Source organism: Phodopus roborovskii, unplaced genomic scaffold, assembly GCF_943737965.1.
Source record: "Phodopus roborovskii unplaced genomic scaffold, PHOROB, whole genome shotgun sequence".
Lineage (NCBI taxonomy): Eukaryota > Metazoa > Chordata > Mammalia > Rodentia > Cricetidae > Phodopus > Phodopus roborovskii.
The window spans coordinates 28058016-28084025 of record NW_026126571.1 but is presented as its reverse complement, the minus strand read 5'-3'; the positions used below and the strand labels follow the sequence as shown (position 1 = coordinate 28084025).

Below are 26010 nucleotides of genomic sequence, written 5' to 3'. Positions count from 1 at the left end.
TGGTACATGCATGACAGTGCTCACCTCAACTTGTTGCTGCATTTTATACATTCAGGAAACAGCCCCATCCACAATGGAGGTTGTCTTTCCACACTATTAATACAATCAGGCTAACCCTTCACAGATACTGGTAGCACCTAACCTTAATACAGAGAATCCCTTTCAAGTGTGTCTGGATGCTCACCTCACAGGTAATCTGGTAATTAACACAAATGGTCACACCTAGCCTCCTTTAGAAGACTGGACAAGGGCAGAGGAAGGGACAAGGAAGCTCATCCGTTAGTGTTCTGCCCATGAAGGAGCATGGCACTTCTGCCAGGAATACTTACTAGATTAGACTTGCATCCCACTGCCTGAAAAGCATAAGTCAAGACTGCTAGATTATGCAGTTAACTCTGGAGAGCCAAATGAGCCCAGTGGATAATCTGGCTGCAGATCTTGAACTCCTGATCCCTCTGCCTCTGCCTCCTGAGTGCTGAAATTACAAGTATGCACCAGTATACCCAGTTTTGGTCTATAAATTTAAGTAGGGAAATTCAGAACATACTTATCTATTGTCTTAGTTAGGGTTTCTATTGCTGTGAAGAGAAACCATGGCCACAAAAACTCTTATAAAGGAAAATATTTAATTGGTGTGGCTTACAGTTTCAGAGGTTCAGTCCATTATTATCATGTGGGTAACATGGCGGTGTGCAGGCAGACATGATGCTGGAGAAGGAGCTGAGAGTTCTACATCTTGATCCACAGTCAACAGGAAGTGAACTATGTTATTGGGTGTAGCTTGACCATAGGAGACTTCAAAGCCCCACAGTGACACATTTCCTCCAACAAGGTCACACCTACTCCCAACAAAGCCACACCTCTAAATAGTGCCACTCCCTTTGGGGGCCATTTTCTTTCAAACCATAACACCTGTTAATTTTTAAAAATAACCACATCACATATTTATATAAATGTTATGTCTTTGTAAAAAATATCTTCCAAGTGAAGAATGGAAGAGGATTTAAATGCTCTTTTCTATATTTATGGACATTTTTCCTGTGATGCTATATCAAAACTCAGTAAGTGCTAATTTCTGAACTGTTGTTCAGAGTGAAATATGAACTCTTATTACATATCTTTTTATGCTGTTAGATTAAAATCCATCATCAGGCCGGTGAGATGGCTCAGTGGGGAAGGGTGCTGGCTGCAGAGCCTAATGTTCTGAGTCTAAAGCCGGAACCAGAAGGTGAAAGGAGAGGACCAATTCCCAAAGATGTCAAGGTAACAATTGACATCTGTGCTGCAACACACACACACACACACACACACACACACACACACCCTATTGTGTACTTTGCCTTGTGAACTTGGTCAAATCCCATTCAGGATGTGTAGTGATATATTATTTGTGGTTTATTAAAGCTTACCTGAAGATTCAGAAAGCAAAGTCAGTTACAAGCCACAGAAGCCAGGCACACACCTTTAATCCACACAGCCAGAAGCTAGGAGGTAGTGGTATATACCTTCAATCCTAGGACTCAGGATTAAGAGATAAAATGGATCTCTGGGAGTCCAAGGCCACCCAGATCTACACAAGATTGAATCAGTCTAAAAGAGAATCATAGCTCACACTTTTAATTCCAGCACTAGCAGGGTATAAAATACAGACGCAAGGATTCAGTAGGAGACATTTGTTCTCCAGCCACACTGGGGAGAGGCAGCAGTTTGAGACTTGGTGAAGAGATCAGCCCTTTCAGCCTGAGCTAGAGGTGAAAGCTAGCTGCTTTGGCTTTCTGATCTTCAGATTGAACCCCAATATCTGTCTCTAGGTCTTTTATTAATTTGTGTTACAAGGATGTTTTCATGTCATGCCCTGCTCATGTCAGTTATTGAGTTGTTCAGACTTTCCAGATAGTGACACATTTATAATGCAGTATCGTGTGTCTAGAATGATGGTTAAATGGTTAAGGGCATGTCCTGCTCTTCCAGAGAACCTGAGTTTGATTCCCAGCATCCACTTCAGGCAACTCACAGTCACCTGTAACTCCAGCTCCTGAAGATCTAATGCATCTGACCTCCTGCACACATGAGTATATACCCCTGCCACATACACATACTTTAAAAATAATCAAATACATCTTTAAAGAAAGAATTGCATTCATTAACCTTATCATCAGCTTCAGCTCACAGGTCTTGTAAGCTGTCAGATTCCCAGTGGTGGATTTGGATGTTCCAGAATTTTGTTATCACTGAGACGTATCAACAGCTATTTTCCTTAAAGGCGTGCTTCACTCATTTGAAAGAAAATGCCTGCTATATATGCAAGTGTGAAGAATGGTAGTTTATATGTCCATAATTCTTTCAAGAAAAAATTGTTACTCATTAAAAATACTTGTAGTACTTGCTGGGTGATGGTGCTGTACACTTTTAATCCCAGCTTTTGGGAGGCAGAAGCAGGCAAGATTTCTGTGAGTTTAAGGCCAGCCTGGTCTACAGAGCAAGTTCCAGGACAGCCAAGACTACATAGAGAAACCTTGTCCAGAAAAAACAAACAAATCAAGAATAAAAACAAAACCTCCCAGTTCTAGTCAAAATATATATAAATATGATTATATGAATAAAATTCATCAGCATAAGCATCTTCCTTCACTAACAGAAAGGTCACACACCAACATGTGTAGACAGAGTTTCTGTCCCACCTGGTCCCACAGCTGTTTGGCCCCAAATAAATATGCAGAGACTTATATTAATTATAAATTGTTTGGCCAATGGCTCAGAACAGGAACAGAGAGAGTGGGTCACAGGGGAGATACCATGTAGCCACTGAAGGCATAACATGCCAGAGCATTACGGGTAAGCCACAGCCTCATGGCAATACATAGTTTAATAAAAATGGGTTAATAATTAAGAAAGAGCTAGCCAATAAGAAGCCTGAGTCAGGGATGGAGAGATGGCTCAGCCATCACAACCAAAAATATAATAAGCCTGAGACTTGAAGCCTTTGGCCAAACAGTTTATAATTAATATAAGCCTCTGTGTGTTTATTTGGGACTAAGGGGCTGCAGGACCAGGCAGGACAGAAAAATCCATCTACAAACACAAGCATTAACATTGTAAAAATGCAAGAATTGCCTTAATATTGTTGTAGAAAGACTTTGACCCAAGCAAATCCACTGAAAGGGACTGGAACTACTAAGGGTCAATGGACATTTGTGTGTATGCCTATGTGTTATGTGTGCACATGAACTCATTCATGTGTATATAGGAGCACAACTCTGTGTGCATATGTATATGTGTGTGTGTGTTTGTGTGTATGTATGTATAGGTCAGAAAACAACCTGTGCAATCATTTTTCAGGCACTTTCCACTTTATTTTATGAAAGAGGGTCTATCATAAAATAGACCCTCTAAATAGGCTAGGCTGGTCAGTACTTCTCAGAAATCTGCCCATCTTCAGCCCCCAGTGCTGGGATGACAAACATGCACTACAATGCCAGCTTATTTATTTATTAGTATTATGCACGCACATGTACCCCTGTGTGTAATGTGTACCTAGGTATCATAAGCTATGGTGTGTATGTAGGATAGGGGAATAGCTTTTTAAAGTTGCTTGTCTCTTTGAGGGCTGTGGCTCAGGCTGTAACTCAATGCCAGTGTACTTTGGCTACTATGCACAAGGTCCTGGATTTCATCCCTTACACTGAAAATGAAATAAAGCAAAACTTTTGGTTCAGATTCTTTATATTTCCTTAGTCTCTCTCTCTCTCTCTCTCTCTCTGTGTGTGTGTGTGTGTGTGTGTGTGTGTGTGTATGTGTTTGAGCACACATGTCAATTTGTTTACATGTACATTGGGGTAAAGAATTAATGTCCCCCTTTTTAAAATTTGCTTATTTTTTGTTTGTTTGTTTTGAGACAGTGTTGTAGACTGAAATTTCTGTCCCTGCCAGTCCAGCAGCCATTTAGTTCCAAATAAACACACAGAGGCTTCTATTAATATAAACTATTTGGTATATGGCTCAGGCTTCTTATTGGCTAGCTCTCTCTTAATTACTGACCCATTTCTATTAATCTGTGTATCGCCACATGGTCTTGGCTTACTGATGATGTTCAGACCTCTTTCTCCCTTACCAGCTACATGGTATCTCACTGGCAACTGTCTTCCTTTCCCAGAGTTCCTCTAGTCTGGTAGCTCTGCCTATACTTCTGACTGACTACATCCTGCCTGTCCATTGACTAAAACAGCTTTACCTATCAAACAACAAGAGAAACATATATTCACAGCACACAGAAGGACATCCCCCATCAGTATCTCACTAGCTCAGAAAGCTTCACCTACATCGAGATTGAGTACTGGGATTAAAGGTTACACCATCACCCATGGCACAATGCCCCTGCTTTTCAAATGCCACGGGGCTTTTTTCCTTTTTCCTTAAGGGTTTATTTATTTTATTTTATGTGTATGAGTGTTTGTTTGCTTGTATGTATGTGTGTCCTATGTGTGTGTACTGGTGCCTGTGGAGGCCAGGGACATTCCCTGAAAATGGAGTTGCAGCCAGTTGTGAGCCACTATGTGAACCCTGGGAAGCAAAGCAGGCTCTCTGCAAGGGTAGCCAATGCTCTTAATGTCTGAACTATCTCTTTTCAGTAGAAAGTTCAGTAGAGCCACTGGAGAGACTCCTTCTAGGTGTCAGGAAACAGGCATCCTAATGCCACACCTCAGCCTTGTCTGAGAACAAGGCAAATAGCCATCTATCTCTTTAAGCAAAGACACTGAGCTCATCTGGAGGAGAAAAACAGTAGGCCAGACTGTTAGTTATGCGCCTCACTTGGGACGCTTGTGCACAACACCCACTGGAAACCAAGATGCGGCTCGGGGTCTCAAAATCACCTCGGTGGGGGGGGTGGGCGGGGGTATTGGAAGAAGGCTTTAGGAAAGTTTACTAGTTAACTGGATTCCCCCCATGGACAATTGGTAAAGAATGACTGGACCTTGGACAGCCACCAAGCTGCATGCTGGGGTAAGCAGCAGCACCGTGGACAGCGCCAAGCAAGCCTCTCCGTGAGCAGGGGCGGGGAGAGGCGGCTTCATCAGCTGATGCCTTACGTAGCGCTGGATTCCCACTTTGCTAAGGCAGGTCCGGGTGGGCACACCAGCGTACATTTTCGGAGTAGCAGACCCGGGCATGGTAGAGAGAGGCCAGGTCAAGGCAGAAGACCATCTCTAGAAAGCAGGTACCTGCGTGGCTTCCCCAGCATCCGGCTGTTCCCCAGGGTGCTACTGCCTGGAGAACAGAGTTGGGGGCGGGTAGGGAGCAACCCTGAACCAGCGATTGTTCCAACGCACCAGCCGGGTTCCAGGCATTCACCCTGCACGGAGCCGATCCCAAAGATGCTCTGCTGCGGGCGACCAGACAGCGATCTCCGCCAAGGTGAGGAAACGCAGGCATGTGATACCTTAGGCGAGCCCTGGCTTCTAGACTCAGCCCCTTGAGTCCGCTTTCCAAATCTGTAAGGATACCGAGACTGTGAGGCTTGCAGCCTAGCACCCTCCCCTCTGCCACCGTCTCCTCCAGATTCTCACTGACTGGAGATTGGGGCCAGGTTCAGAGGCTCTTGGTGGAATCCTCTCCATTAGTCAGTGGTCGCAAACATTTCTAGATTGACTCCTGTAGGCTCGGTGGCTACTGAATCTGAACGCAGGTGTTCTGGGCTGGCGATGGATCTGACTGTAAACTTGACCTCCTTTCCCCTCTCCACTCCCTCCTCTTTGGAACCCAACCGCAGCCTGGGCACAGAAGACCTGCGCTCTAGTCGGCCCTTTCTCTCAGTTTTCCGAGTGCTGGTCCTGACCTTGTTGGGCTTTCTAGCCGTGGCCACATTCACTTGGAACCTTCTGGTACTGGCCACCATCCTCAGGGTACGCACCTTCCACCGCGTGCCACACAACCTGGTGGCGTCTATGGCCATCTCAGATGTGCTGGTGGCTGCGCTGGTCATGCCACTGAGCCTGGTGCATGAACTGTCCGGACGCCGCTGGCAGCTGGGCAGGCGCCTGTGCCAGCTGTGGATCGCATGTGACGTGCTCTGCTGCACAGCCAGCATCTGGAATGTGACAGCCATAGCCTTGGATCGCTACTGGTCTATCACACGCCACCTGGAGTACACACTCCGTGCCCGAAAGCGCACCTCCAACGTGATGATCGTGCTCACCTGGGCACTCTCTGCTGTCATCTCTCTGACCCCGCTGCTCTTCGGCTGGGGAGAGACATACTCTGAACTCAGCGAGGAGTGCCAGGTCAGTCGTGAACCTTCCTACACCGTGTTCTCTACGGTGGGCGCCTTCTACCTGCCGCTGTGCGTGGTGCTCTTCGTGTACTGGAAGATTTACAAGGCTGCGAAGTTCCGCGTGGGTTCTAGGAAGACCAACAGCGTCTCCCCCGTTCCCGAAGCTGTGGAGGTGGGTGCTACAAGGATCGCTAAAAATACTTCACTTGCATCTGCAAAAGCTTTCTTCTCAGCACACCTCCCCCAATGTCTATGGAAGGTGAAACTCTCCAGTGTAGAAAGGTCTAGGCAAGGCAGGGCTCAAGCACCAACGACTCCCTTTGTTCTAAGCTCTGAAGCCCATCCAGTGTTGAGTGCCCGGTGGATCATTTTCTATGTGGAAAATGTGGGGTTTGTGGTCCATGTCCTACCGGGTCCACTTTGGCACTAAAGCTCTGTGGATGGACAACATCCCTTATAGAACATCTGGTGAAGCTGGTGTTTGGGGAACACTGGCTCAGTGCCCCCAAAAAATACCCTGCATTGGTGGTGAGGGTGTCCAAGGAGGGAAGGTTAGAGTGATTGACAGAATAGTTGCCACATTGCAGGCTCATCAGTTGTGTTGCGTTCTAGGCTATTTTGCAAACTATAATTTCTAGATTGTTGTCACTCTCCATTCTTCAGTGTCCCCCCAAGATTGAACACAACTCTTTACTGTGATCTTGGTGCTGTGTTTGTTGTCACTTTCTTGCCTTATGGTCTGTACCATTGCTTTCTGGCCTATTTACTACAACCTCATCAGGCCATGGGCACCACTGAGGACCACCTGGCCTATCTGCCTTCCCTTTGAGTAGTATGCAGGAAGAAAGTTGAGTTTCAGGACAGACAGCTCCCCAGCTCCCTAAGGCTGGCATTTGAAGCAGATAATCTCTACAAGGATGGCCCCCTTCCATCCTCTGCCCCTCCCCCTTAATTCCTGGAAATCTGATGCGGTGATTCAGTATTCTCAAGCTCCACGGAAAGGAGCCAGCTCTCTATCCACTGCTGAGGCCTCACTTGTGTATTGAAGTTAGATCAGACAAGTTTACAGTCTCTGTTTTCTGTTGTGGGCTCTGGACAGCAGAATCCTTTAACTGAGTGAGCTGAGTGTGTTATACTGGCTTGATGTAAAGCTAAGCCTAAGAATGGAAGTTATTTGTGAACACTTGTCAGTGTGGCTGCATTTCTAATCATCCGATCTAGGGCACAATGGGTGGAGGGAGGAAAGGAAGGGGCAAGCATCAATTTTGTTTTGTTTTTGTTTTTTTGTTTTTTAGAATAAAGAAGGAAAGGGATGACAGAAACTACCTGTACCTCCATCTAGAACAGTATCCTCCATCAAGGATGATGTCTGGACTGCCTGGTGATTTCATTTGAACTATTGTTGTTGCTGTTGTTGTTTTATTGTTGGTTTCTTGAGCAGGGTTTCTCAGTGTAACTCTGGCTGTCCTGGAACTCACTTCATAGACCAGGCTGGCCTTGAACTCACAGAAATCAGCCTGCCTCTGCCTTCCAACTGCTGGGTTAAAAGGCGTGCACCACCACTGCTCAGTGCCTGTTGCTTTCTAATAGCACAGGATTGCCCCACAACAAAGAATTTCAGGACCAGAATTCATAGAACTGAATTTTGGAAACTACCATACCTACCAGAGAGCCTGGAGCTAGGTTCTAAGTAGCCTTAGGCAACTGAAGCTTGGGCTCCACCTCTGGATTCCCTGGTGACAGAACGCTTGCTTTCCTTTGGAATTTAAATCACCATATAAGAAGGTGAAGGTTGTTGTATCTCTTGCCTGGCATTTCAAGCAGCCAAAAAGGAGCAGGAAGGGATAAACGACCCCCTAATGAGACCTTCCAGAGGCCTCTTCTCTGATGCAGCTCTTTTTGGCATCAGCACAGTGTAACCCTTCTGTTTTCTTCTTCATTGTATCTCTTTCTTTCAGACATTGGCTAAAGGCCAAATGTGCTTTCCCGGGCACTGCAGGCTCTTTCACTTTGTCTCTGATGCTCCCTCTCTTTTTGCCTTGGGGCTGCTTGCTAACGCTATTGCCAACAGCATGGCTTTCTCTCTTCTCGACTTCCCAGCCATTGGCAGCTGCAGCGATCCACAGCTTCTCCACCCTGTTGCTTTTCTTTTCAACTCTAATAAAACTGTCCCCAACTTCCTTTCTAGTCTGCTTCTAAATTCTTTTATGAATGAGTGATGAGACTGTGAACCTAAAAAGTGAGCCTCAGTTTCCCCAGGAACACAATTACCCACAAAAGTGACACTGGGAAATTGGGGTCCCCTTTGGAGGAGGGTTCTTGGTCTCCTTAATAAAATAATTTAAGAACAGACTCAAATGAAAACACAAAGACGATTTTAGCACTTAAAAGAAAATCCCAGAGGCAGGCAAGCCTTAAAACCTCAGCTGCAGTCCAGAGAAGGCGGAGAGGAAGGGAAAAGTCTTCCTTTTTAAGCCAGTGTAGTGGTCAGATGGAAGGTGGACAGTAGGCCACCAGATGGGGAGGAGGCTTTAGGAAGAGAAAGGAAGTCCAAAATGTCAGAGGGAGAAGCCAGAAGTGTTAAGGAAAGCACACTTAGAAAAGACACAGAAAAGAGCTCCGGGGCAGGGTAGGGCCTGGGGGAAGGAAAGCTCCTATCTCCAAGGTTTAATTACCCCACCTACCTCTGCAGCACCACTTAAAGAAGCCTCTGTTCCTAAGGGTGGTTTCTTGGCCAATTGAATGACCCTGCCCAACTCCATTCAGGCCCGAGACTGTAGTCTCCTGACTACAATTTTTGTTTGTTTGTTTATTTGTTTTGCATTTGTTTTTTGTTTGTTTGTTTTCTACTCTAACAATGGGGCATGCTGGGTAGGTTCATTAGTGATTGGGGGTGGGGTTAGTTACAGGTAGTGACATAAGATTGCCAGCCAAGGGAAGAAAGCTAACAGAGCTTTGATTACTGGGCTGGAGAGCATAGCTCAGTCAGTGTGTGTGCGCTGGAACTGGAGGGATGGCTCAGTTGTTAAGAGCATCACTGGCCCTTTCACATGGCTCACAACCATCTGTAACCGGAATTCCAGGGGATCAGATGCCCTCTCTGGCCTCTGAGGACCGCAGGCACAGACACAAATGGAGGCAAAACACTCAGATATTTAACAATTGAAAACAAACACTTTGCAAGTGCCCATGGAGGCCAGAAGAGGGTGCTGAATCCCCTCCAGCTCTCTGTGTAGCTGTCTATGGACTGATCTCTTAGAGCTGGAATTAGAGGTGCATCTCACCATACTGATGGTCAAGATTGCACGTGAGGCTTGAGCACGCTGTAAACACACTACCAACTGAACTAAATGTCTAACAGTACATTTTTTAAATTTTATGAGTACAAGTGTTTGTTTATGTGTATATCTGTGCACCACATGTGTGTCTGGTGTCTGGAGGCTAGGAAGGGGTACTAGATCTCCTAGAACTGGAGTTAGAAACGGTTGTAAGCTGCCTTGTGGACACTGGAACCCATGTCCTCTAGAAAAGGAATCAGTGCTTTTAACCGCTGAACTATCTTTCCAGCCCCTGTGGTACACTGGTAACAGTATAAAAGGAAAGTTTCTGGGGACTCTGATCCAGCAGCATAGGTGCATTGGGCTGCAGTTCCTCTTGCTGGTGGGGTGTCCATAGGGACCTCAGGCCCTGCTGTCTTTCGTTAATGCTCCAGCCTATAGTGCAAGTATTCTCAGCTATAGCCTCATCACGAGTAGCCACACAGCTTATTTGGAAACAGATTAAACTCTATGTGAGTCACAAGGATGAAAGAGGCCCTCCTCTCCTCTCACTGCTAGACCCAGCCCTCAAACCTTTGAGAAGTGTGCTACTTAGACACACATTAGCCTTTCATTTACTCTTTCTTTTATCACCCGGCACAACACACATCATTTTGTCTATTTGTTATTTGTTTGTGGTGGGGTCTTCCTATTCAACACAGGCTAGCCTGGAATTCCTTAGGTTGTCCTTAAACTTGAGAATCTCCCTTCCTTAGTCTCCAAAATGGATTACAGCACATACTAAACCCAGCAGCCAAGTATTTTATTAATGACAAAATTTCCTAGGTTTACTTTTTAAAATTTATTGCAAACCAACTTCCCTCTGCCTTTTAGATATCTTGTTTTTGTTTTGTTTTCATTATTTTACATTTTGTGTGTGTGTGCCTCTGAGCACATGTGGCAATCAGAGAACAACTAACCCAGAATTGGTTCTCTGTTTCCAACCAGACTTAGGTCTCAAGGTTAGTGGCAAATGCCTTTACCTGTTGAGCCAACCTGCCATTCTCAGATAACTTTTATTTTATAAAATTTTATAAATATTTTATTGTATGTGTAGGTGTTTTGCCTGTGTGTATATCTGTATGTATACCATGTGTGTGCCTGGTGCATGCAAAGGCCAGAAGAGAGTGTTGGATCCCCTGGAATTGGAGTTATAGACAGTTGTGTTCTGCCATACTGGTGCTGGAATCAAACCCAGGTTTTTTGGCTAAGCAGTTGAGTATGCATAATGCATACTTTTTTTTTTTTTTTTTTTTTTGAGACAGGATCTCTCTATGCAGCCCTATCCTGGAACTCACTATGTAGACAAGATTCTGAGATCTGCCTGCCTCTGTCTCCTGGGGGCTGGGATTAAAGGTGTGGGAGGCTCTTCACTCAGCTGAGCAGCCATCTCTCTAGCCCACCCTCAAACAACTTTTGTCTATCAAATGAGTTTTCATTCTATGGTGTGAGGGTTAAAGGTAGTTTAACTCGGTACAAACAAGCAGGGCATCCATAGTATAGACAGTTATCCTCTAAAGTTAGAAAGATGGGGGCTTGGTAGGTGATTATGGCCTCCTTGGAATGACTTTAGTGAGCAGATTTTGGATAGTGATTTTGCTTATCAGCTAATATGAGATACTGTTTTTTTTATGTTAAATTTTTATTTATTAATCAATTTTTTTTCTCCAGCCCAATCAGTTTCCCCTGCCTCCCTCCTCCCCTACCAGTCTCTCCCCGCAAGCTCCCCCATCCACTCCCTCTCCCCTCCCTTCAGAAAAGGGCAGGCCTCCCATGTATATCAGCCAGCTGTCCCATATCAAGTTGCAGCAAGACTAGCCCCCCCCCCTCCTATTAAGGCTGAATGAGTCAACCCAGCAGGAGGAAAGGGCCTTAAGAGCAGGCAACAGAGTCAGACATTTCCTCTGCCAGGAGTCCCACAAGAAGACCATGCCACACATTTACACATTATGTTGCAAAGGGTTCAGGTCCCATGTAAGTTCTCTGGTTGGCGGTTCAGTCTCCATGAGCCCAAGAAAGAGCTCAGATCAGTTGACTCTGTGTTTTCTTTCTGTCCTTGGCCCCGCTGGCTCCCATAACCCTTCTTTCTCCCTTTCCACAGGATTTCCTGAGGTCTGCCTAATGTTTGGCTGTGGGTTTCTTCATATGTTTCCATCAGTTGCTGAGTGAAGCCTCTTTAATGACAATATTGGGCTAGGCAACAATCACAGTATCATTAAGAATCTTTTTTTTTTTTTTTTTTTTTTTTTTTTCCGGGTATGTTTGGTTCTGTCCTAGCTTCTGGGTCCTGGCCCTCCAGGTTGTGTCAGGGATGGACTCCCTCTGATAGTACAGATCTCAAGCTGGACCAGTTATCGGTTGGCACTATTGTAATCTCTGTATCACCTTTGTCCCAACATATCTTGTAGGCAGGACAAATTGTAGGTCAGAGATTACTTGGCTGAGTTAGGGTTCTAATTGTTTCACTGGAAGTCTTGCCTGGTTACAGGAGATGGCCAGTTCAGGCTTTGTATCTGCCATTTCTAGGGTCACCCTCACAGATTCCTGGGGAGTTTCCACTGCATTAGCTTTCTAGCTTGAGATATTGATTCTTTTCAGGAGCCTTCTGCCAATAGCTTATGAACAATGTAGATACATGATGGTGATAGAATAGATAATAGGTGATAATTGATACATGATAGATATAAAGAGATGAATGACAGACAGGCAGATGATAGATAATCTGTTAGTGCCTGGGTCTTATCTGGGCTCCCACATCTCTGGGTTCAGAGGCCTTGTTAGGTACATCCAGAGAACCACATCTTATATAGATCTCCAGCCTTTACTTTTTAAGGTTATTTGGAAATGTCTAGCCTCATATTGGGAATTTTTTAAATTTTAGGTTCATAGTTCCATTTACTTCTTATTTTTGAGTTCCTTTTTTAAAAGTTAATTTGTTTATTTTTATTACATATAATGTTCTGTCTGCATATACACCTGCATGCCAGAAGAGGGCACCAGACCCTGTGGGCCACCATGTGGTTGCTGGGAATTGAACTCAGGACCTCTGGAAGAGCAGCCAGTACTCTTAACCTCTGAGCCATTTATTTCTCTAGCCCTCATGAGCTCCTTTATTGAAAGAAAAAAAAAAAAAAAAAAAAAAAAAGGACTGAGCCAGGTATGGTGGCACATGCCTTTAATTCCAGCATTCCAGAGGCAGAGGCAGGAAGATCTTTGTGAGTCTACACAGAGAACCCTGCTTCAAAACACAAAAAATAAAAACAAAATCAAAAAATAAAACAAACAAAAAAAGAAAGAAAGAAAAGAAGACCTCGCTTCAACTGAGACCTCATTCCATCAGCTTCAGGCTTCTGTCCCACATAAATGCTGCATGGATGCCAAATCTATTTTCTGTCTTTGTTTGCTTTGTACCTTGCTCCAGTCACCGCATGTAAGGGAAGCTTCTAAAGTTGCCTTATGTAAACCATAATCTATCTTTATGTTTAAATTCCCACAATTGGATTAGGTAACTCTTTTCCTCTCTCTCCTGCTTTTAAATGTTTCCAAATCTGAAGAGATTTCAATTCCGGCTGTGACAGGTCCTAGTAATATGATTTGTTTGATATTCTAATGAAATTCTAAATCCCATAACACATTTCTGCCCTTTTCTTCAAAGTTTAGGAAAAATTCCCCTTATGCCCCTGGCTCTGGTATAGGCTCTGAATTTACAGTTTATAGATCTGACTTTATATCTAGTGAGTTACAGAATGCTTCAATTTTTCCTGAACAACAACAAACCATCTTGAAGAAAGGGCAGTTCATTTAGGAAAACTGATACAGCTCCCAGAGAGACCCCAAGGGGGCAATGTTGTAAGGCTTCTGGATATCAGTTAAACAAGCTGACTGAGACTAGACAGAGATGGGTAAGAATGCTTGCTGCTCTTGAAGAGGACAGTGGTTCAATCCCAGCACTCATGTCTAGCAGCTCATAACTCCAGCTCCAGGTGACTAAATACCCTCTTTTAGACTCTGTGAGCACATGCATGCACTTATACACACTTACCACTTACACACACACACACACACACACACACACACACACACACACACCAAATTTTTAAATCAAAAACCAAACAGCTGTAGATGCTGCAGTTCATTTCACAGCATGGTGGTGTTGGACAGTGCTGAGCTCTTGACACATGACCACACCTTATCCAAAGTCTAACCCAAGACCCAACAGCAGACTTCTAGCAGAGGCTCTGCTTCCATGAAGCAAACACCTCAATATGATAATCTGGCATAAAGACAGCCTTTGTTTGCAAATTCCGGAACAGCAAAATATCATTAGCAGTAGGGGCCAAGGGGCCAGCCAGAACCCAAGTAACCAGGAGTGCCTGAACAAAAACCAGCAGGTAGCTGGAGCTGGGGTCCAATGAAGAGCTTTTGGTGGGGAGATGTCATGGGGGGTCCCAGGCATGGTCTCAGTGTTACCTTTCAGACTGGCCATGGGTGGCACAGCTGTGACCCAGAGGCTGAGAATAAAAGAACTGGTGAATCTATGGCCTTGGCAGTAAGAGAAATTCTGTCATCCCAAACTGTTCCTAGGACAAAAGAAATCACGATTATCTCTGTGACGTCAGAGTGACCAGGTTGGGGTGGGGTCATTGTGTGGGTCAGTGGGCAGCATTATCTGTAGAGTGTGGGTGCTCATGGTGATTGGTTCTCAGAGTCAGCTTTCTAGGGTGACTCTGACGATTGGGAGGGCTGGCGATGACTGGCTTGTTTACAAGTATGTGCTCATTGTCCTTGATCAGAGGAAGAGGTTTAGACAACCAGCAGGACTCCTTGTTACCATAGCTACAGAGCAAGCAATCTGTCCCTGAGTCACCACCATGCAGAGCCTTCTTCTAATCTGTAAATCTGTTTCTTGAGTGTTCTGGCAGGTCCAGGTGACCAGTCTTACAAATCGACTGAATCCACACCAGAGCTGAGAGTCTCTGTCCCCCAACTTCAGCAACAGAAAGCTGTGGAAAGAGTACACAAGATTTGTAGTAAAACCATAAACAATTATTTAGCATAGCAATATTTTGGAAAAAGAAAAACAAAACCAAAGAGCTTTATTAAGTGGTACCTATTCCCAAATAACTCAGTTGCTGAAAGACAAAAGGCTAATAAAGCTGGTAACTTTCTGTGAGTATGAAATTGTGAAACATCTCTTCTAAGTGTGTGTCAGAGATGATGGAAGATCTAGCTTAGTCTGACTGCTCGCTCAATGGTAGCCTTATCCTCTTTTCCTGAGATCTGCTAATGAGTGGGTTAAACTCTCATGATAATCTATTCAGGTTATCTACAGATTCAGTTAAGTACTTCATCATAGCCATTGATTAGCCAAGAGCAGAAAGAAGAGGTCTGGAAGGCAGGGTGAGCACATAAACCTGAAAGCAAGGGAATGTGGAAACTTTTCAAATAGCCAGGATCTCCTACCAATGGACCCAGCAGCTCCATAGACAGTGATTTCAATCACTGAGTTCTTGGTGGGGGTAGATGGATGGGGGTGGGGGCAGGCTAGTGTTGAACACAGCACCAGAACACGGTCTTGAAGAAGGATCAGTGTTTCACATGGACTTGTGTCCTGGTTAGTTGACATAACCTGGAGTGACCTAAGAAGCTGCCCAATTCAGACTGCTCTGTGGCTGTGTCTGTGAGGGACTGTTTTGACTGATGAATGACATGGGAGACTTCAGCTCACTGTGGGTAGTATCCTGCCTAGGCAGCTGAGCATGGGCTGTGTGAGAGGCTCATGGACCATGAGCCTGTCTGTGAGGCACCTGCTTAGGTTCCTGCCTTGATTTCCTCACTGATGAAGAGTAAGTGACCCAGAAGTGAAATAAACCCTTTCTTCCCCAAGTTGCTTTTAGTCATGGTATTTATCACAGCAATGAAGGATACCAAGATGGGGGGGGGTGCTTTTCTGAGAAATGTGGAGCTCTATTACTAAACTCTGAAGAATTCCTGATCCAAAAACGCACCCCAGTGTCCCATGTTTCCAGCACCCCTAGTGTTACAGCATCCATGTCTTCAGTGTTCACACTGTTGCTATTACCCTCATGTTACTAGCATTTCTGTTGCTACCAGCAATGCCCAGTTTGGCCCATGAGAAAATGCCGGGAGTGATGAAGACTTCCAGAGGGAGAGACAGACGGGAGGACCTCCTGGGAGTCTTGGGGGAGTTTGTTCTCTCCTTCTATTGTGTAGTCTCCAGCGACAGAACTTAGGTGGTCAGGCTTGTTGGAAAGCACCTTTACCCACTGAGCCACCTCACCTGCTGTCTTCGTTGGGGTCTCTATTGCTGTGGAGAGGCACCATGACCACAGCAACGTTCATAAAGGAAACTGTTGAATTGGATGGCTTATGGTTTCAGAGGTTTAGTCCATTATCATCATGGTGAGATATGGCAGTATGCAGGCAGGCATGGTGCTGGAGAAGGAGCCAAGAGTCGAGAAGGAGCTATATCTTGATCTCACCAGCAACAGGAAATCATCTGAGTGTCGCACTGAGTGAAGCTTGAGCAAAGGAGACTTCAAAGGCCACCCCACAGAGGGTCCTCCCTGATGGTGAGCAGTAACAGTAAACCACAGCCACTCAGCCAGCCCCCAGATGACAAAGGAAAATCACTGACCTCCACAGGGTGCTATGTAGCTGGCTGGGTTAGGCTATCTGGTATGAGAGGTATAGTAAATGAATTTTCAGTCTCCACATTTTGTTTATAATGAGCTCATTGTGACATATACTAATACCTTTTCTTTTTGCTGGGATAAAATACCAGACAGAAGGAACTCCAGGGAGAAAGGCTTTGCATTGGCTCATAGTTTAGGGGTGCAATCTGTCACAACAGGGAGGGCATGGTGGAAGTTCATGCTGCCGCCTGTGCCGCTGGGAAGCAGAGCTAGGCCGATGCCATACTCTACTCTCTCCTTTCATTCAGTCTGGGACCCAAGCCTATAGGATGGTGCCACCCATATTTAGGGTGTGCCTTTCCCTCACAGACAAGCCTAGACGTTAGCCTCCCAGGTGATTCCTATTCCACCCAGTTTGCAATCAGTAATTTACCATCACCTTTGCCACCAAATCCACACACCTCATGTTCTAGTTTCAGTTATGTTGCTATGATAAAACACTCCGACCAAAAGCACCTTGGGAGGGGGAGTGCTTATTTTGGCCTAAAATGCCACCACCCATCATTCAGGGAAGCCAAGGCAGGAACTTGAAGGCAGGTCTGCTTCCTATCCCACACAGCATTACATCTACCTCACTTCATAGCCAAAGAAGGATGGTAGGAAACATGGTGGATGCTTCTTGCTTGCTGGCTTTTATGGCTTAGACCAGTGGTTCTCAACCTTCCTAATGCTGTGACCCTTTAATACAGCTTCTCATGTTGTAGTGACTCCCATAAAATTATTTTCATTGCTACTTCATAACTATGACTTTATTACTGTTATGAATCATAGTGTAAATATTTTTGGAAATAAGTTGAGAACTGCTGACTTAAACTCAGCTAGTTTGCTCATACAATTCAGGACGACTTGCCTAGGGATGATACTGCCCGTAGTGGACTGGGAAAACACACACATGTGCGTGCACACACACTCCTTAGACCTGCCATCGCACTGCTATACCCTCTAGTTTATGGGATTCCCCATCTAAATTCCAACATGTCCTTTGGAGTAGCTTGTGGGGTTCAGGCCCATCTGTACCTGGGTTCCAGCTTTGCCACTACCTGGCAGGTACGAAGAGGTTGTTCCTTACAAAGTGTCTGTTTGTGCCTTTCAGGTGAAGGATGCTACACAACAACCCCAGATGGTGTTCACTGTCCGCCATGCCACCGTTACCTTCCAGACAGTAGGGGATACATGGCGGGAGCAGAAGGAGCAGAGGGCAGCCCTCATGGTGGGCATCCTAATCGGGGTGTTTGTGCTCTGCTGGTTTCCATTCTTTGTCACCGAGCTCATCAGTCCCCTGTGCTCCTGGGACATCCCTGCCATCTGGAAGAGCATCTTCCTGTGGTTGGGATATTCCAACTCCTTCTTCAACCCACTCATCTACACAGCCTTCAACAGGAGCTACAGCAGTGCTTTCAAGGTCTTCTTCTCTAAGCAACAGTGAGGGGCCGTATGGGAATGCCTTCTCCCCATAGCTCAGTGGACTGTCCTGTCCCATGAACCTCTGCAGCCAGCCCAGCAGTTCTGCAAGGTCCATCTGCCAAGGGCACCAGGGTCACATCAGAGCTCAGCTCACTTCACGCCTGTGCTAGTGTGTTGGGAGTCGTCTTCCCCTGAAGGTTCTGGTGGCTTATGTCCCCAATCTGGGAACTCTCCCTTACTCTGTACCAGCAGCCACGGACTAGGCCCACAAAGTGCCCATTCATTCTCTAAGTCCACTCCATCAAGGTCATGAGAAAAGTTGACCAAAGCAGACAGGAGGGACAAGAGAGGGAGTGAAACAGCTCGGGCAGGGGAGAGAGGAGGAAAGGATGACAAAGCTGTCCGCCATCACATACACCTGTGATTCAGCACTTAGGAGGCTAAGGCGGAGCACCTCAAATTTAAAGCCACCTGGGGCTACACAGTAGGTTCAAAACTTGCTTGGGCTATCTAGTGACAACAACAAAATGTCCTGGTGAGGCTGTTTGCACAGCAGCAGGCCATCAGGCCAAACTTCCCAGGATAGCTAGTCCGTATTTCAGAGCTCTGTTCTGTGGTCCTAGGCTGTATGTCCTAGAACTTACTGAATCCTTTCTAATATCTGGCCACCAAATTCTGTCCCCAAACATATCAAAGCACAGTCCCACTTGTGAGGACAGCAGTTGATGTCTTCACTGTTTTGTTCAGGCTAACCACACACACACACACACACACACACTGCAGAAAAGGACAGTTTCCCAGTTAAAGTCATCTCAGCCTATCAGCTTGGAACTGGGAAAATGAAACATTGAAACGACTGTTCACAAAAAATAGAAAAATCTACTAATTTCACAGGATTTGTCAAAATTATTTGTTATGGGTTTTTATTTGTGTAATTCCTTCTGTTTTTGGCCTTAGTGTTTCATCCCTAGATAATAAGATTTCCAGGTTAATGATGGTTATGAACGGTTGACTTCTCAACAGAGTTTCACAGTTGGTGACCACAAGGATCTATCTGTCAGACCCAGGTAGTAATAGGGTGCTGACCACTTTGCAGTTGTGGATTTGGCTTTATGAACTTGACCAGTAGCCTATAAGATTGGCAGACAATGGTCAAATATGGCCTTTGTCAAATTGGCAGTGTAATTGGTGAGTCTAGACAGTCTGGTAAAGACATAGTGTTTACACGGTCACAGAAAACCTTGGGTGCACCCATACCTCCATAGGTAGGTCGAGGGAACTTTGAGAGCATCATCAAAAAAGTTAAAGTGATAAAGAAGAGATTGCCGCCTTTCCAGAACCCTTGAGTGCTGACTTCTCCCACAAACTGAGGATGGAGCCATCAGAACTCACGGAGCTGTGGACCCCTCTCAGCACTTGGTTCTCAGAAAATCGTGAGTGAGCAAAAAACAGCCATGCTTCAGACCCCAGCAGTGAGAAACATTGTGCTGCCTTTGGCAGCCAAGGAGCTGCTGTTTGCTGAAGAATTATCATCCTGGGAGTGCACCCTCAGAGCCTGATGGATGGTGATGCCTTTGCAGAAGGTTGGTGTTTCTTCAGTTCACTGGAAGTGCAACAACTTCATCCACAAGGGTTTGCAGGTTTTTTTGTTTGTTTGGTTTTGATTTTTCAAGACAGGGTTTCTCTGTGTAACAGCTCTGGCTGTCCAGGGACTCACTTTGTGAATCTGGCTAGGTTCAAACTGGGAGAAATTCACTTGCCTCTGCCTCCTGCATACTGGGATTAAAGGAGTGGCCACCACCACCTGGCTAGGAGTTCCTAAGTATTTTTGTTTAAGAGAGGGTGTCACCTAGTAGCCTTGGTTGTCCTGGAACATACTGTAGACCAGACTGATCTTAAACTCACAGAGATCTGCCTGTCTCTGCCGTTGCTTCTGCTGGGATAAGGGTGTGTACTATCATATACCTGGACCAAAAGTTTTTTAAGTAAAAAAATTTCTAATATTCTGGGGCCCCTTTTCTGGAAGCAGTGGCCTAGACCAGTCATGCATCATATACTAAGGGACTGGGTCTAAGCCAGCTGGAAATGGAACAGAATGGCTTACACTGTTCTCATAACCAGGGTTAGCTAACTGTCTGATCAAGAGCTTTGGTTTTAGTTTTTGTTTTCTGGCCACAGAAAACAATTGGTCACAATTGACAGGATATAAGGAGTTTTTTGTTGTTGCTGTTGTTTGTTTGTCTGAGTTTTATGAAAATTATGCACATAGAATGTTCTAAACTGTGCAAAGTCTGCACTGTGTCCTTCACTATTCCCCCCCCTCAGCCTTTAGATCTGAGGAAATTAGGAGTGTGTTATTCCCTCTCTATTCTCTGTAGCTGCATGTGTAAAGAGATCTAGTCACAAGCATACTAAGCACTCTCTACAGTTACTTTATCCCACCCTCACACCTAAGAAGGGTTCTGACTGCCACTTTTATCATCACACAGAGCAGCTTTGCCCATGTCACCTCAATTTAAGACAAACCCCTTACTCATCATTCAAAATGTCTACAACTCTTGGGCAATAAAACTCCATTATATTCCATGTCTCTGACTCCTCAAATGCACAAATTAAAACTGTATTGTAACATGAACGTACAGGTCTATTATACTGTATATAATAAACTATACTCATCCCAAAGTAGAAAATTTGTGATGACTTTGACATGAAATTATCTTTAATTTCCTGCAAAGACAACCTTTATGTGGGAGTGTGAACAGATATAGGATGTTAGACAGCCCGCAATGTGACTGTAGACAGGTTGAATGCAGACTCCTGTGTGTGCATGAATGAAGAACTTAATTGTGATTTCCTTAGATTTTTCCTTTCTCCTGTGTATTCTTACTTGACATACTAGACCCATAGATAGTTTAAAATACAGACTTGCTTACTTCCTCATTTTCCCTGTCTCCAAGATCACATGGAACTAGGGGGATCACTGGGCACTATTGGTTTTCATTGTTATAGTGGGGGATATGTTTGTTGAGTGCCCACAAGTAAAGGAATGGACACAGCTTGTTGGAGTCCAGTGCAAACTGGACCATGTCTTTCCATCTGAAATTCCTGGTAGGATCCAGTCCCAAATTTCAATATTTATCTCATTGTTTTTTCTTAAAGGTTTGAGGCTGGAAAGATGGCCCAGTGGTTAAGAGCACATACTGCATTTGCAGAGGACCTGAATTCTACTCCCCAAACCCCCATCACATGACTCACAAACACATGTAACTCCATATCTAGGGGATCTGATCCCTCCAGCGTGAGCAGGCACCTGTATGAATGCATATATGTGCAAACAGATACATAGGCACACCTAATTTAAAAATAATAAATAACAATGATTTTTTTTTTACCTTTTTAAAAATTTTATTTTATTTGTATGTTTGTCTACTATGTGCATGCCATGCCTTAGTAAGCCAGAAGAGGGGGCCAAATCTCATGGAGCTGGAGTTACAGATGGTTGTAAGTCACCATGAGGGTACTGGGAATTGAACTCAGGTCTGCTGGAAGAGGATCCAGTGCTCTTAGTCACTGATCCATCTCGCCAACCCCAGATACATTTTTTTAATGGTTTGTTTCTTTTAAACTTTTATTAAGGCTGAGAAAAAGATATGATCAAAGTGCCCCTCACAGTCTATACAGTGTAGTTACAGGGAGATGTTATGATCAAATTAACTGAACCTCTAACTAAGGCTATTATTAGTCTTCTCATAAGATGAATTCATACATTATCATTCAGATGTATTTAGCATCTCCAAGACAACACTTAAATCATACACACTCTGCAAATGTTACCTAGGGCATGTAACACTTGATACACAAGGAACAAGTAGCAATTAATTATTGTGCTTTCATCTCATTGCAAAGATGTACTGACAAAAACATTACAAGGTGTGAATGTTGATTTGTGTCTCTAGTATGCAATTCAATTATTTGCAGAGTGCTTCCATTACTCTTTTAAAATATTCTTAAAATTATGTATATACATGTGTGGGCTTGTGCATGTGAGAGCAGGTGCCTGTGATAACCAGAAGCAACAATCCCTTGAGGCTGGAGTTACAGGCAATGGTGAGCTATCTGATGTGTGTGCTGAGACCTGAACCCAGGTCCTTTACAAGAGCAGCAAGTGCTCTTGAGCACTAAGCATCTCTCCACCCCATTCCCATTACTCTTAAATGCTAACATGCAGTCAGGCTAGTGGCACATAAAAGTCACAGCAGAAGTCGATCACTAGAAACACCAGTGCCCATTCCTTGTGCCCATACTGCCAGGACCACTTTTCTCAGGCAGGCTTGAGGAAGCTCAAGATTCCCTGTGGGTCCTCCTCAGGGTGACTAGAAGCATGCTTACAGAACCGAGAAAGAAACCAGAGTCCCACTGTCCCAGACAGCACACGGAGGGGATGCTCTCCCGTAGTGAATGGCTCGAGTCTCTCTGGGCCCTCTGAAAGCTTGTACTTTCCAGGTACAATAGTGACATGTGAGATATTGCTGGGTCTATCGGCATTGGGATCATTTGGTGAACTTTATAAATACTTATTTTTATTAGTGTGTGTGTGTGTGTGTGTGTGTGTGTGTGTGTGTGTGCCGCATGTGTACATTACCCATGAAGGCCAGAAGGAGACGTTAGATCTCATGGAGTTGAGTTAGGGGTGGCTCTGAGAGAGCTGATGTATATGCTGGGATCTAAGCCCAGTTCTATTGACACTGTAGTATGTGCTCTCACCTGCTGGGCCAACCACACAGAGATAACATGGGACTGGCAGCCAGGTGGGCATGGGGAAGTGGGAGGGAAGTGAGGTGGTGTCCCGAAGTCTGTTCCATACAAGGCAACAGAGTCCTGCTGCTCTTCCTTATGGGTCTCTTTCTGATGCACAGGGCAGCTCCTAGGATGCATTCATGTCTGTCTTCCTGCATCTACCTCCTATCCTCGCTTTACAGATGAGGCACCAGAGCCAAGGGCACAGCTAGTATGGCTAGATTGAGCGGCTCCACTAAGAAATGCGGATCCCAGCTACTCTTTCCCAGCCATCCTCCTGGGAAAAAATGGCTCCGTTCCCACGGTTGATGAAGATTCTTGGGTGCCTCTAATGCATCAATGGTACCGGGCCTCCTTCCCATGGCTTTTGAAGCCTTCCATGTGTGGCTCAGCTATGGCTGCAGCTCAGACTGGAACACACTTTCTGCCTGAGAAGCCCCAGGCTGCAGAAGGGAGAGGGATGGCCATCCTCACGGCTTGTGTGAGCAGCAGCCCTTTTGAAGATCTCACGTCCTGGCCCCTTCGGGACACTAGCTGAGCCTCGGTCGTGGCCATGGACTTCTCAGCTCCTACAGTTTAGTAATTTCTAAACTTCCTATTTCCCTCCGTTGTGAGGTGGTGGCTGCTTCCTTAGGGATCATTTCCATGCCAGGGCCAGGTGTTCTGTATCTGGGAACTGATCCCAGAAAACACAACAGAGAAGGGAGGCCCAGTTGATGGTGGTAAACTCCAACAGGCATGAGAAAAGCAACTACAAAACTCTCTGGGGACCCCAGCAATGAGTCAGGGACAAAGGATTTAGGACAGTTGTATAGGACTCTGCTGATGCCCTTTAGAGTGTTTAACTTCTGACATGTCTGAACAGGCCAAAAGGCTCCCTTCCCCAGCGCTATGAAGATACAGAAGCCATTGTGTGGAAACAGGCTATCCACTAAAAAAGCCAAGGGGTATGGGTGGGAAAATGGTTCATCCAATACTCGGACCTCTCACCACTGCTTCCAAGAGGCTAAAGGACCACTCTATCCAAACAAGCTTGTACAGGATTTTTGCCTAAAACTAGTGTTAATCCCACAGGGCAAGAATAAGACCACTGCCACAATTTTGAGCCATATTTGAAGCAAGATTTTTCTGTCTTGCCAGCCAGCTCCCAAATAATCACACAGCAACTTATTAATTATGAAAGCTTGGTTGATAGCTTAAGTTTGTTTTTAGCTAGCGCTAATAAATTAACCCATTCTGTTCATCTATGTGCTGCCCCAAGGTTCATTTACCTCATCTATATACTGCCCAAACTGCTTGCTCTTCATCTTCTCAAGACTTAACCCTATTTCTTCCAGGGTTCTCTCTGCTCCAAGAATTCTGCCTACCTATTGGTTGTTCAGCTTTTTATTAAGCCAATCAGAGTGACACATATTCACAGGCCAGGATGATGGAGTATGGTCAGGTCTGTTCCTGGGTTCCCAGAAAATATGTCAATGAGTCACATTTTGCAGAGAATTAAAAAAGCAACCCCATAAGGCCACCTTATTTGCCATCAGGTCCAATCAGAAGCAAGCATATATCCTGATGTACTTCCTGCCTGTGTACCTCCCACCTATATGTGAGCAAAGAACATCAGGTATAATTGGGTCAAGCAAACTTGCTTAGGGGAGTGAAAACACATGGCTTATTGTATCTCATAAACAAACAGCCACCAGCATTTCAGGAACTATCTGTCCTTGGGCAAGGGGCTTACAGGTTAGAGACATTTTGTTTCATGTCTCTCTTGGGCACAGTAATTAAAACTTAAAACACAACATCGGCTGTTACACTAGGGCCCCTTACAGAAAGCACTTTCAACTTTCCTGGCGCCATGGTAAGTGTTCGAGTTTCCAGTATAAATCATATGGGAAGGAGGAGCTATCTGGAACTGAGGTTTTTGTTTGTTTGTTTTGTTTTTCCTCTGGTGAGACCTGACTTCTTTGGGAAGTGTGGTGAATGATTTTAACTTAATTGACACAACCTAGAGCCACCGAAGGAGACAGTTTCTCTCTCTTTTCTTTTCTTTTTTCATTGTTAGACAGATTCTCACTATGTAGCTGGCCTGAACATTGCTATATAGACAACACTAACCTCAGACTCAGAGAGATACATGCCCCTGCCCCTGCCTGCTGAGTGCAGGTCTAAAGGCGGGTGCCACTACACCCCAGCTCTAAAAGTTTCCATTGAGGAGTTGTGTAAATCAAGGTGGCCTGTGAGGGAGTGTCTGATTGTTAATTGAATTGGGAAGACCCACCCTAAATGCAGGCAGCTCCACTTTATGGGCTGGGTCCTGCCTAAGCGAGGAAGCCAGATGAGCACAGCATAGGTAAGCAAGGTCCTGTTTATTCTCTCTGCCCTTGACTGTGTCTATGGTACCTGAGGCTCCTCCTGCCTTGACCTCCCTGAAGAGGGGGCTTGTAACCTGGAACTGGAAGTAGAATAAAGCTGATTTTTGTCAGCACGTTTTTACCACACTCACAGCTCACAGAGATGAAACCAACACAGAAGTCATCAACGTCTTCCACTCCACATCACACCTGGCTGTGGCAGACTTGGTAATGGCTGAGGTACATCCTTCAGGGAGGAGTCAACAGGTTTGGGAAGTCACTCTTCTTGTTGCCCAAGAGGGCTTGGCTCTGGCCTTGGGAGGTGTTGAAGTCTTGTGTGGAGGGAGAACTTTCTGGAAAGGTGTGGCCTGGGCAAACAAAAAGCCATTTCCAAGACCATCCACCACACCTCCACCCTGGAGCTAGGTGCCCACCAAGCAGCCTCAAGAGCATAGGTGAGAGGTACATTTAGGAAAGAGTTATAGCTGACCCACAGCCCCCCCCTCCCTCCCCACCCACCTACCCGAAATCTGGCCATGTGAACTACAGAACAATCGACTGTGATCTGCCCTGGGATGGCCACTAATGAAGCTGCAGGTGTGTGTGGGGAGTGGGGGGCAGTGCTTTCCTCCCACGGAGCAGCAGGACCCTCCCTGGGAGCTTCTTCCTGTTCTCTGGAGGCCCGAGCATCAGAAGCCTGCTGGTTCAAACACTGGCTCTCCCTTTTTTGGATAGCAGGGAATCTGGACTTCTCATGGCTTAGTTAACACCTCATGAATATTCATTGTTTTCTGCGGGAGCATCCACACTCCCAGTGGAGAGAGACTCCATAAAGTGAGGAAGCCTGAAAGCCAGGCTCCCTCCTCTGTGCACAAAGAAGTTCTCTGATATAAATGCTGGGGGAAGGAAGAATTACCCAGAAATGGGCTTTTCCCCAGGTGTAACTCGGCTGGCTCCGCCTTCTTTTTTTCTGCTCTAGTTGCTGTGTTAACTTCACACCAACACTGCTGTTTCCCTTCCTGGCTTAGCAGATCAGCACACAAGAGCATAGTTGCTGTGGTAATAGTGAGAAACCTGTCTGACTCCATTTTGAAGGCAGGAGCCATTATGCTGCATTGTTAAAAAAAAAAAAAAAAAAAAAAAAAAAAAAAAAAATGTTT

General features: G+C 45.2%; 1 protein-coding gene across 1 annotated transcript; it reads left to right on the top strand.

Moving 5' to 3' along the window:
• The first annotated feature begins 5699 nt into the window (after positions 1-5699).
• On the top strand, positions 5700-17804 carry Htr5a (5-hydroxytryptamine receptor 5A). The gene is made up of 2 exons (XM_051203158.1): positions 5700-6440; positions 17395-17804. The coding sequence occupies exons 1-2, from the start codon at positions 5700-5702 to the stop codon at positions 17725-17727; spliced, it is 1074 nt and encodes a 357-aa protein (XP_051059115.1). The 3' UTR covers positions 17728-17804.
• The last annotated feature ends 8206 nt before the right edge of the window (positions 17805-26010 follow it).